The 13,199-nt window shown below is 51.9% G+C and overlaps 1 protein-coding gene across 9 annotated transcripts in view; it reads right to left on the bottom strand.

Annotated features, from left to right (window-relative positions):
• Positions 1 to 13,199, bottom strand: part of CUX1 (cut like homeobox 1) — a 359,174-nt gene that overhangs the window by 345,363 nt on the left and 612 nt on the right. For 2 of the 9 annotated variants that reach the window (XM_087867932.1, XM_087867935.1), the window contains exon 1: positions 11,946 to 12,809. The exons of 4 other annotated variants lie outside the window; for them this stretch is intronic. In XM_087867932.1, coding sequence (XP_087724058.1) covers positions 11,946 to 12,275 — 330 coding nt within the window. In that variant the 5' untranslated portion in view covers positions 12,276 to 12,809. Of the gene's footprint in view, positions 1 to 11,945; positions 12,814 to 13,199 lie in introns of those variants that run through there. 3 more of the 9 variants (XM_045773831.2, XM_045773830.2, XM_045773834.2) reach the window with 3 other exon arrangements.

The following is a 13,199-nucleotide window of genomic DNA, read 5'->3' as shown; positions in this document are numbered from 1 at the left end:
TGGACGGCAGGTGTGTCTGGGGTAAGGAAGGGCAGGCAGGCAGCTGTGCTGGGACGGGTGGAAGGGCCCGACCACTCGACCCCCGTGGGAACACTGCACCCCCATCCTGGAGCTGCACGGCCCCCATCAGGAGGAGATGTGGGCGCTTTAGGGGCAGCAGTCAATTCGGGCGAGTATTTCTTAGCTGGACACCAAACCGCTGCCACGGGCAAAGCAGCAGGAGAGTTTCTGCGAAGTCCGCAAACACAACGCTCCGTCCCGGCAGCTGAGGCTCAGTTTACTGGTCCCAGAAGCCTTGCACTTCGGCCACCTGGAAATAACACCACACTGGAACCTTTTTAAACCTTCTCCCACCTTTCCTGTTCACCCCAAGGTGGTTCTCACACCTCTTCTTTTCTCCGTAAACCGTCTTAGCTCTTTGACGCTTCCCATTCCCCTCCCGCATCCCAGGGAAAATGGAAGAATCTCACAACAGGGCCCTCAGCTTTCTTCCGGCACCCCTAACTTACAAGTGAGCCCTCTCTCCAACCTGCAAACAAGTTCGAGCCTTTGCATCCCGAAACAACCCTCCCGCACACCACCGCCTGCCCTGCACTTCCCACGCGTCTCGCACCTCGGGCTTGTCCCAGCCAGCCGCTCCGGGGAGAGGTGGGACTGGAAGGCACCCCGGGCAACCCGCGAGGCGGCCGGCCTGTCCCCGGGGCGCAGGTGGCTCAGGGGCTGCACAGAAAGTGGCCGTCCTGATAGCTGGCAGGCACGAACCCCCCCCAGTACCTACCTACCTGACTTGCCACCAGGTATCACGCTATAATTAGTCATTGTAATTGAAGCTGAACGTAATTAATTACATAATTTCAAAGTGTTCAAGTTTAATTCCATTAAAATTACATCATGAAACTGGGGAATTACAAAGGATTACCGACAAAAAGCAAATAGGGAAGAATAAAGAGACTCCAAGCTGACTCCCTGCACATCTGAGTCACGCCCAACGCTCAAGTACAGGGCAGTCACCCCACCTGCTTTTAATAAACCCATGGGGCCCAGCCAGGCAGCAGTGTGCGAGGGCCAGCTCCAGGCGCCAGGTGACACCAGCCTGCCGGACGCTCAGGGTCAAACGGACCCGGAAGGCCACTCCCTCCCTGCCCTGCTCCCTGTCCCTTCCCCACACTCAGGGTCTCTGCAGACACCTCGCCCACAGGTGGCCCCTGCTCGGCCACAGCCCCCACGACCCCAGGGGCCCTGCCCCAAAACACCAGGGCCCAGGATCCTCCCTCTTCCACACCCCACGCACTGAGGCTGGTATCTCTCCCCCCCATCCCTCTCCATCTCTCACCAGGACCATGCCTTCCACAGGGTCTCCTCCCCCCTGCTTGTCTTTACCACCTCTCCCTCCTCACTCTGGTCGGCCCTTCATGTGACTCAGCGGGGCTCTGCACAGAGGTCCTGACCTGTCTGCTCCACGCCCAGGCACACGCAATATGGATTTACATATTCCTTATGTTTACTTTCTGTCTCCCCTGCTAGAATGTAAGTTCCTTGAAGGCAGGGGTATCCGCTGTTGTGGCCATTAGAACGCTGTGCCAGAACAGTGCATGGCCCAGAGGAAGTGAAATAAGTCAGTGGAGCAAGATGGCAAATGACCATCTTCCCAGGCCCCGCCCTTATAACCTGACACCTGGGGATACTGCGTGTCCTGTGGTTTTCTGACCAGCAGAGCTGGGGGCTTAGTCCACCCAGCACCCTAGGGGTGACCAGGCACCGTGGAGACAGACTCTCTGGATAAATGAATGAATGGCCCCAACAGTCCATGAGTCACTGCAAAACAAACAAAACCGCCGAAAACTTCACTCACGCAGGCTGTATTATTTCTAAGACCACTGCACCTTTTTGTATGTATTTTTTAAATTTATAACTTCTTACCAAAAGCTGCATCATCCATAAAACAAAAAAACACAGACATGCAAAAAAGTCATCCAAATTCAGAGTAGTCCGAAAGCTCCATTTTTCCATGATAATTCCCTGAGTAAACTAGGCTGAGATCTAAGGAGTAGATGTGCTCGGGCTTCTTCTCTCGGGACAGATGCCCACCTGCAGACCGACCGCATACAAAGCCAGTCTCTCGCTGAACGCACCCCAACATTGCCTCTGATGTGGAACACGAAGACAGAACCCCGTGTGATTGGTACTGGGAGGTGATGCTGCCTGGATCTGAATCCAGCATCCCTGTAGGGCCTAAATCAACTGGACTCCCGGGCGCTGAGCGAGCTGAGATTTTGTGCTGACCATCACGGGGCAAAATATAAGTATTAGGCTCTAACAGCAAACTGCTCCCCGGCATCAGCTTCAGGCCCCGTGTCTCAGAGAAGAGCCCTGGTGAGAGTCGTGCTCCCCAGCCTGCCGCAGCTGGACAGGGCTCGGCTTCTCCCCTGCCAGCCCCTTCCCTCCCTCCCCTTCCTCCTTCCCCGTGGCCCGGGTCCCATGAGCAGGCCTCTCGCCTGCCTACCATTTATTTCCCCAAATCTCCTCCAACGCATTTGCTGCCGCACAGACGGGCCACGGAGGCCAACAGGGGGCACAGAACGGAGGGCTGCTTTCAGCTCGAGGCTGTCACTGCACCCCACCTGTCAGATAACCTTTGCTGATGGGAATGCTCATTGCCAGGCGAAGCAGGATCTGATTACCTTTTCTGGGGAGCTCTACTGCTATGAATGGACTCTGAAGTCTCAAGGCTGGGGAGGCTCTAGGAAATTTCTCAAATCCAGCAAGGTCTCATCCAGAAGGTATCCACCCACCGAGGTCAACCCACGTACCTGCACGCCCACCTCCCAGGCTTCATTTTCATGTCCAGCCACTCACGTTAAGTGACTTCCCCATCCCCGGGCTCGTCTTCGGTCACCCATGGACCTGGGCCCCGCTCCTGAATCCTCCCACAGCCTCATCACAAGGACTCCAGGGCTTCTATGGAGCTGGTCTCATGAATAGCAGGGATCGGCAGGAAAGCCATGGACCAAGGAGTCAGCCTACTGCTTTCCAGCTTCTCACCTACCAGCCGATCCTCTCTCCTCCCTGGGGCCGTTGTGTGGATGACAAGAAAGAAATCAAGGGCCCAAAACGCGCCTGCCCCTGGTCAGTACCCGGGAAATGATAGCAGTCAGTGAATACTTAGAAAAAAAAAGGTTGAAGCCTCTGCTTTGTCACCAGTGGACATGAAACCAGTTATAACATGCGCAGTCCACTACGAGCAGCAATGCTGTCCTTCTCTTCCCCCTCCACGGAGACATCCCAGCAGTCCTAGCTCCAGGCCTGGGGCAGTTAACACTCAGGCAGGGGGTCCCCCAGTTAAGATGAGCTCTCCAGCCCTCCCCACCTCAAATGATGCCCACCTCTCAAGCACCAACTGCAAGGGGGACAAATCTTCCACAGGCTGCAACCCCCAGGATTCAAGTTCTCATCCACATTTCAACACCAACCTCTCTGCTAAGCTCCCCTCTCCTTCTCTGCAGGGCTCAGCCCCTGAATTCCCACCAGACCCCCCCAAGTCCCCCAGATCCCGCCAGGAGCACACCCTCTTCGTCAGCCTGGGTGGCTCCTCTCCCTCCTCCCTGTCCCTGTGGACGCGCCCCCTCCCCCATCAGCCACCCAGGCTGGCCCCTGGGGTCTGTGGCTCCTCTCAGCTGCCCCTGGCAACCCTCACTTCCCCAAATCCATGCAAATGTTTATGCGGCCAGACGGTGACGTCACCTCCACAAAAATATCCTAGGTACTTTCTTTGTAAATGAAGAAGCAAAGAAAGCATGCAGGCTATGAAGGCCACTGCTCTGAAGAGGGCCTGGCCCAGGGCCTTTGCCTCTCCGCACGCCAGGCCCAGGGGGTGGCTCCCGGGGGCTGAGTACACGGGAGCCATTTCTCCAGTGCTGACACCCAGACCTTCGTGCCTCTTGCCGCTTGCTTTCTCTTGCATTGGTTGGGCTCTAATCATTACAATACGCACTTTCCCCGTTTAGGGGGAAGTTTCCTCCCATTCAGGCTCTGGGCAGAGTCAAAGAATAAATCTCTGTCAAAGAATTGTTCTGCCTAATTCTATTTTTAAAAATGTGGATTTTTTTTTATGTTTTATGTACCACAAATACAATTACATATATTTTAACCAATGCACAGGTCGCTTTACAAGGATGGAATTGAATAAATGGAAATAAATAAGAAATGCAGGTTCCTTTGGCGTATATACCTATCAGTAGCTTTCAAAACACAGCCATTTAAATATAAGCGAGCTCCCTTGCACAATCCTAAGAAGAATTCCGTTTGCCCTCTTAAGTCAACCAGCCGAATGAGTCTTAAACCAGAATATCCAGGACTGTCCCCCTTAAAAGAGGCCGACAGCGCTCCTGCAGCGGAACTCACTGGGCGCTACAGCAGGGTGGGATGAAAGAGCGGGTACATAACCCGTGAGGTGGAGAACAGGAGCAGAACGGTCAAGGACAGCCAGAAGCTATGGCGGATGCTTTGTGGGGTCCAGGGAAGGGAGCCAGACCTTAGAGGGGAGTTCTCGGAGACCACCAGCCACCCCCCAGCTGTTCTGCTGGGATGCCCTCTTTCCCACACTTCCCCAGGTGCACAGATCTCAGCCGAGGCCTTCTCTCTGCTCCGGGTGGGGGCTTTTCCCAGTGTGGACTCCCTTCCTCTGCAGCCCTCCGACGACTCACGGCGCACGGCTCCATCGCAGCCAAAATGCCAGCTGCCCGCTCCCGCAGGGTGGCAAGTGCTGCTCCCCTACCCTGCATTACCAGCGCCTGAGGCTCCCGCAGCGCTGGGTCAAAACGGAAGGAAAAGAGCGCGTGAAAGAAGGTCTGACACTCAGAGGTGCAGAGGGAGGATGAGAGCATTCCCCAAAGTGAGCATGAATCTGGGATCTTTAAGTGGAGCAAAAGGTTTAGGTAAGTGGAGCCAACCATCAGGAACTCCGTCTGCTGGCCTAAGGGAACTGGTCTCCATCCTGCACCCAAGTGAGCCACCGTGGGAGTTTAAGGAGAAAGAACAGCAGGACGGGATCAACGGTTTGGGAAGATTAATCTGGCAGCCACATCTATAATGGATTGTGACCTGTTTCCAACAGACACTTTTGAAACAAGTAAAGGCTACACAACTCAGCTCGGCTCTCGTGTGCTAGGAAAGATCTGGCTCTTGCATACAAGCAGCCCCCAAAACTAACTGCACACACACACAGGCACGCGTGCACAAAAGATTTATTAAAGTATTGGTGCGTTGTAAAATGACAACATAATTACATACCAACACGGAGCAAAGTAAAACAATCGCAAACCACTGCTCGCTCCCCTGACAATGACATTTAAGCCACAACTGGCAATACCCTTCCTCTCCCAATCCCACGCCAATGCTGACAAATTTGAGTGGGGAGAAGAGAGACGACGGAGCGACCAGCTCCAGGTGACGACTTTCTGACTGCTTAGCGCTGCTCTCCATGCCCTTGGTAGCTCACTGGCCCCCTGAGCTCAACCTGCAACTGTGGGGCCCGGAGGGGACCAAGTCACCTGGATGGGCGCCTTGCAGCAGCCCAGGCTTCCTGCCTGGCTCCCGGGGCCCCCACATGCCTACGAAACAGGAGCATGACCCCAAACCTGACCTTGCCCCCACCCTTGGCTGAATGCTGTGACAGCACACGATATTATGTAAGCAAGGAACCGAGGCACAGCTGCAATGAAGCGATTCCAGTGAATTGATGTTTCCACGAATGCTCCTAAAGTCACAGTCTTGTTTCAAAATCATACGACTTATAACATCTCTGCCGTGTGAACGAGAAGAGAAGCTGGAAATTGATTTGCGGGGCCACTCATAATTTTAGTTGTAATTTCTGTATGTTTGGTGACTAAAATCTTTCCCCCTTTAAAAGCTCTCTGTTCTATGGGCAGTTGCTACCTATACGCCCAGCGAGGGCAGAGCAGAACAATGTGAAACAGAAATAATTCACTGTACACAGAATCGCGTGGGTTCAAGTTCTAGGTCAACTACCCTGGTGAAAAACAGAAAATAAAGGACATGTTTCACCATTATCTGCCACACCTTTCAGAATGAAGCAAAAATGGTGATAGGAGCAACAGAATGTTCCTATTTTCGGGGTAAGAAAAAAAAAAGTCTTTTCCAAACCTAATCAGAAAAATTAAATGCACAATCCCCTCCAGCAAGAATTTTATTTTTAATTTTCATTTACATAGTATCTTTCTTCCAAGAATCTCAAAATAATGGAGCTCCACAAATACTTACAAAGGAAAAAAAAAATAAGAAAACAACAGTTGTCACAACACAGGAGGGGACGGGCTTGGCAGGGCCAGAGCTCAGAAGAGGGGCAAGAAATGGGCGGCAGCCGGGACAGCAGGCGTCCAGGGCTGGCAGCGCCCGGGCTGAGGGCGGCGCCTCTGAGGCCCTTCCTTACCAACGGCCCACAGGCCTTGCTCCTGCTTGCAGCCTCAGGCTCCTGAAGACAAGGCTTTACCTTTGGGGTCATTTATTAGCGTTCATCAAAATATTCTGACCTCAACAGCGGTTTCTCCCCTAAAACCGGAGAGAAGCTGGCAATCAACCAAAGACGCTCACAGGTCTAAAATATCAACAGAACCAAGATGCCTAAAAAGGACTTCCTATTCTTTCTGGTCTTAAAAACATAAAACTATATGAGAAAATAAAACATTAAAAATGTGCTGGGGGGAAAGAACCAATGTAAAAGAGACTTTTAGGAGGAAATTGGGAAGAAGCTTTTAAGCTAGTTGTTTTTGTTGTTGGGTTTTTTTTTTTCCAGCTGAGTGGACAGGATCCGAACGTCTTACATTTAGCAAAAAGCTGTCAACACCCAAATAAAATCTTAATGACAGTCAGAATGGCATTCCATTTCTTGCCATTTCGCAATGTTCACTTAAGAAAGAGCTAATTTGTCAATTTGTTTTTCCCTTAACCAAACTCGGAACACCTCGCAACCATACATAACTTTAAAAAAAAAAAAAAGAAAAAAAAAAAAACGTTAAGTCCTTTAACTTATTGGATAAACAGCCAAATACAAAGATGTCTTTAAGGAAACAAGCCCCATGCTGGTATGCTCAGGATAATGCTAAGACAGAACTAAGCTTCAGAGTAAGTTCTGGTAATTTCTTCCAAGGTTAACTTCATAAATCACAGTCAAAAGCACTGAGGGTTTCAATTGTCAGCTGAGAGGGCCCCACTGTGGCCTCTTGGGTTCTATAAAGGTGTGGGCCAGCTCATTTTCACAAGTGCTTCAACGGAAGGAAGCAGAGCCTATGCAGTTCCGTGTGAATCGTCCTACCTGGCTATTTTTCCCGGTTGCTTCATGGCGCTGCGTAAATTCCTGGGAGGAATGAACACTCCCAACCTCGCTCCTTCTCCAGCCACCTGTCTGACGGGGTTCCTGAGGATGGCGGGGGGGGGGGGTGGGGATCCTCTAGGTGGGCATCATACCAAACACGTCTGAGGAACTTCCTGGGCTGCCCTCAGCCCAGGGCTCTAAGAAACACAAAAATTCTGCGGACTGCCCTGGGCCTCCTGCAGCAAGGAAGAGCCTTCAGATTCAAACGAAGAAAATGACAAGATTTATTTCGTGCACGAACACCATCCTCTCAGAATTTAATTACAGCAAGAATGAGAATTATTTTTATTAGAGAGTTGTTTACTTTTCGAAGGGAAGGTCGTCGAAGGGTTCTGCAACAAATTAGATGTCTTTCAGAAACCCTTGTTTGCCCTCATTATGTTTTTTAACTGTGACATACCACGTGAATAGGGTAGCACGTGGACTTTCTAAAAATCAAAGGTGCTTCAAAGCTGCTTCTGCGATGGTGCCAGTGAAGGCGACACCATCGCCATCGGTCCCCCCTTAATCCCAGGGCACTTCCGGCAGGGACACCTCCCGCCTAGCCAAAGGCCACTCTCCTTACCCACCTTCTCAGGAGACAGCTGAAATGGGGACTGATTACAGCTCAGCAAATCCAAAACTGTGACAGGAACAACAGCGCAATACAAATCGTAGCTGTCCTCTTCAATAAAATCAATACCTGAACACCAACCCAAACCTGCTTCTTAAACATAGAGCAAAACCATGCTATTTAGCTGGCTTTGAAAACCACAATAGGAAGAGCGGCCAAGAAAATTCAGAGAGCCCCACTACTGACATTTGTTGAAACCAACTCGGTTTGGTGGGTTGTTTGGGGGCCGGGGGGGGGGGGATGCTATGTGAGTTTATATCCCTCAATGTAGAGTTTTTAGGAAAAGTAATTTCTCTCTGAATTCTAAATTATCGAGGTGTAATAAAATTTATCCAAATGCTCATGTCAATAAATGTTTATTAAATCAGAAATCACAAGTGAATTCACAACTTTGCCAGAAATGCTACATAATACAGATATTAAATCACTTGTCTAATTACGCCATTAAAGTTCCTTTTTCACTCCATGATCTGCACACGCATAGCTGTTTTGGGTGTCCAGACATACACAGGCATCTAGTTCCTAAAATGCCCAGCACGACTGGAACGTCCAGGTAAACAGTAGTGGGGCGCACTGAGAGGTCACGGGGCCCCTCTTCAAATAGCTCCAACAAAACAAATGGCCAGAAGTAAAAAGTGTCTCTGTGCTTTGCTATAATAAGATTCAAACACAGGATTCCAAGAATTCCACCTGTTTCCAATTAGATACCAGAATTGCTTGAGTGTTTAAACTACATTCACTTGCTACTTATACAAAACAATTCTTCCGGGTTTTTTGAACGTTTTAAGTATGTTAAAATAAGATTAAGGGTCTGGTTTAAACAATCAGAGGCAGGGGAATTTCAGTTGAAACCAAAACTATCTCTCTGCAGCCATAATGCAGAGCTTCAGACAAAACAATAGGACAAGATAACCAATTTCTATCTTTGACAATTACTTGTAAAAATCAGACCTTTCACAGGAAAAGCGATTATACATCTACATTTTTATACGTTAAATGAAGTATAAATAGCTTTTTAAGTAATTTCTGAAATAACATATGATCCTATAAAGTAACTTGCAGGTCAAGTTTGTGGTACAGACGATCAGATACACCTGCCTTTTAACTATGTGAAATTTACATGATGCCAAATGCATGAACTGTGTAAAACAGAAGCACAGGTAGGAATTTGGCCTAGCTCTATAGGGTTTTTCACGTGATGAATTTCTCTTTGAAAAATGTGCCAGCTTCCCTCTAACAAATTTGTCCTTCCTTCCTTTCACTGAGGATGTTCCTTGTGCTTTATAAATGAGCTAAAATGAATACAGATTTTCTACTTCGAGCCTTGCTTTGTCTCCTAAGACAGACCGTGAGCACAGCCTGGGGAGCAGTTGCGACTGCTGACTGCTACAGGTGGACCCGGAAGGGGGGTGCTGGTCAGGAAGCACAGACTATCCCTTCTGCACGCTCCTGCAGAAACCCTGCTGGGTCTGTTTTAATTGTACACAACAGGGCCGGAGACTTTTTCAACAGCCATTAAAGGTCTCCGGCTCCATCGGCTCCCCAGACAGCATTTTTAAGGTTAGCTCAGTGGATTAGGAGAGAATAAATCCTGAGGGGATTGGCAGTTTGTCCCCTTGCCCTTCCAACTTCCCCATGTAACTAACTACTGGCAAGAGGTACGTGAAACTGGGGAAGGAGGCAAAGGAGGACTCTACGAACCCAACTGTATCAGGAGCTCTTGCATAACCCCATCCCTTCACTGCCTTGCACCTTTAAAAAAAGGGGAAAAAAAACTACATAGTTGCACACAGAGAAAAAAACCTTTAATCCACTGACAATGACCCCCTCCCACACCCAATCTCAAAGACACCGATATTAAAAGAACCAAGAAAACAAAGACAGCAGCTGTGTAGAACTCCTTGATGATTTGTTTCCTCGGTATTTTCTAAAGGGTACTGAATGGGATACATATCATAATCAAAATAATACACTTCTGGGAAATACTGCCATAACAGGAAAACACAAAATAAAACCTATCAGAGAAACAGACTTTTGGCAAAACTGGAATTATTTTCTGATTTTGAAAAAGAGGAAAACGTTTCAAGGTACTTTTGCAGAGACTTCTTAAAGGGGAGCACTAGTCACGTAGGAATAACGCCCCAACGGGAAGCCAGTCACCAGCAGGCCCCATCCCCAAAAGCTTCGCTCACAGAGTTACATGAGCTTGTTTTAGAAAGTGTCCTCTTTTCAAACATGTATTTAAAAGGCAAATTTATACAATGGTGTTTTTCTTGTTACCAAAAAAAAAAAAAAAGAAAGAAAAAAAGAAAAAAAAAAGCCTGGTTTTTACAAGTCTGGGATAGGATAAAAACTTGTCCAACTAGTCTTAGCAACACCAAAGCACTGACACTTCCATACCACAAGCCTTTGGGACTAAAAAGGAAACGAAATAGAGCTCAATCTTCAGAAGCTCTCTTTCTGGACACTCAGTCCACATCCCAAGGCTTCACGACCAAGCAGAGGGACAAGAACTCAGGCCCAGCTCAGGGCGGCGTATTGGAGGCATGGGAGGGGCACAACTGTCTTGTCTCCGGCAAACCCGCAGAAGCCCCCAACCTGGGTCTGCGACTAGCTGAGACCCAGCCTCTTTACCCTCAGGTGGCAGTGCCCCAGCCAGCACTGGGCCCTGCCGGCAACCCGATCTCTGGGTCAGGGGTTCTGGAAAGATGAGAAGAGTCTGAAACTAATGAATTCTCTCTTCTCAAACTGCAGTCTCATTGGCTCACTTACTGTCTGTGGGAACAGAGATGACGTTAAACTGGATACCAACTCAAAAGGCCTCTTCAGGGCCCAGAGAAAGAACCAGTTTAGCCTTATACTTGAACTCTGGCATTCCATAGCCAAATGAAGTCTCTCAAACCTGCGATGGAGTGGCAACAGGAAATCATCTAAGGCCAAATCTTTATCTACCGGCCAAAGCCAACGGATGCTCCGTACAGAGAATGATAGCGATGCTCGCTCACGTACTTTTCTTTTTCAAGATCAACACCTTAAAGTTCATTCACGTAAACTGACAAGGAAACTTCCAACCCAACCCTGTAGTTACACAGTTAAACATCCTCATGATACCCTCAAGTAGCTAGTCACCGGGGGGGTTCGGGGTGTCAAAGAGTTCATAAAACCTAATACCTCTCTGGAAAGCAAATCCATCTCCCATGGAGTGTTGCCAAGATGCTTAAAAAATAAACCTCACTGATGTTCAGCTAAATGGCCGTTTAGGAAGACAAGAAAAAAAAATTAAGGTTTGTGTCTTCAAAACTCCACAACGGGTTTTACAGTAAGCACAGGAATTAAATTATGGTAAAAGGGAGCTATTTTTACTAAAACAGGGTAGACCAATTTATCAAAAATGCCATTCGGCTGTGTTCATTACATTCAGGAATCTAATTTACACAATAGACACTTTGGAGTAATCTATTTTAGTCAATAAATACTCAAACTCCTTTAAGTTTTAATCTTATCGGAAATACATATTTCACATAGTCTTCTTCCTAGTTAAGCGAGAAATTTGAAGAAATTTCATAACGACTGTGAGTCCGCTTTATCTTTCTCACGTAGGCAGGAACGGAAAACAAGCATATACAATTAAAGTTGTCAGACTCCATTTACGTATGTTTTAATCCAATCCGCTTCATTTCATACGAGGCTGCATCTGGAGTTCATTTGCTTCCCTCCTAAAAGTATCGTAGGTCACTATCACCGGTCCTCCGGGTTAGGAAAGTTCGGTCAAGTTTACCTTCCCGCACCCCTCAGAGTTGGGCGCAGCGGGCGATCCTAAGGGACGCTCGCTGGGCGACCCCCGGAGCACCGGACGGCCCTGGGCCCTCGCGAGCAGCAGACCAACCTCCCCTCCCGCCCCCCCCGCAGCGCTCCCTGGGCTCTGGCCCACAAGCCGCTCACCTTCAACTTGGCTCCGGCTACGCACAACATCCACCTGGCAGAGTCCCGGGGCTGTCCAGGCGCCGCGAGCGCGGAGCCGCCAGGTTCGGGGCGAACCCCGAAGGCGCGCTGCTCCTCTGGGTGGGGGGTGGCAGGCAGTAACGCGCCCCCTGGGCACCACGGCCGCACCGGCGCCGGACGGGGAGCCCCCGCATGATCCCCCCACGGCGCCCCAGGCTCGGCGCGCGGACCATGGCCCGGCACGCCACAGTCGAGGGGGGCCCCCGGGGCTTTGCTTTCGAGAACCCGACCCGAGAAGGCATTTCGGAGAGGACCGGCCGCGCGCTCCATTGCGCCCGCGGACACTGCTGGGGGGGGGGGGGGGCAGGGCCCCCGATGAGAGGGCCAGAGCGGAGCGGGCGGGTCACTGGGGGCCGCGGGAGCCTCTGGATTCGGGCGAGAGCCGCCCGGACAGGCGGCGGGGAGGAAGCGTCCCCCACCCGGGCAGACGGCGCGCCGGGGCGCAGCGCGGGGCCTGCGCTCGGGGAAAGTTGCTGCCCTCCGCCCGCACCGGCTCCCGCCGGGCGCTCCGACCCACGGGCTCCGCGCGCCGGGCGCCCGCCGCCCCTCGCAAGTTTCCCCCAAGCGCCCCTACCGGGGTCTCTGGCCGCAGAGGGGCCGGTCCGCGCCACTCATGCAGGCACACAAAAGAGCGGGGCGGCTACGGGTAGCCCCGGGGCGCCCGCCTGGACGTAAACAAACCCCGGGGTCCGCTCGGGGAGCCCAGCGCCGGGCGCGGGAGCGGCGGCGCGGCCCCCGCTCGCTGACAGCCCTGCGCGGCGGCCGGGGCCCGGGCCGGCCGGGGCCGGGGCGCGCGGACGCCCGGCCGCCCGCCCGGCCACCCGCCAGCCTGGCCGGAGCCGGGCCGCGCCGCCGCCGCCGCCGCCGCCGCCGGTGGCCGCTCTGACCCTCCCCCGAGCCGGCGGCACCACAGCGCCACCAGCCCCAGCTCCGCCGCGCCGGCGGCAGTGGCGGCGGCAGCTCCTCCTGGAGAGGCAGGCGCTTCACCCCCCACAGCAACTCCCCACAAACTTTCCCCGGGAATACGGCGGGCCGGGGGCGCGGGGCGCGCGGCCGGGCGCCGCCGCCGGGCCGCAGCCCCCTCCCGGCGCAGCGCCCGCCGCCGCCGCCGCCCGCCGTCGCCCGCTCCCCGCTCGCGCGCGCACCCCGCGGGCAGCCGGGGCCGCCCCCTCCCCGGTCCCGCGGCGGCGGCGG

Source organism: Ursus americanus, chromosome 2, assembly GCF_024610735.1.
Source record: "Ursus americanus isolate L20-20 chromosome 2, mUrsAme1.1.p, whole genome shotgun sequence".
Lineage (NCBI taxonomy): Eukaryota > Metazoa > Chordata > Mammalia > Carnivora > Ursidae > Ursus > Ursus americanus.
Note: the sequence above shows the minus strand (reverse complement) of the source record. Positions and strands in the feature narration are given on the sequence as shown.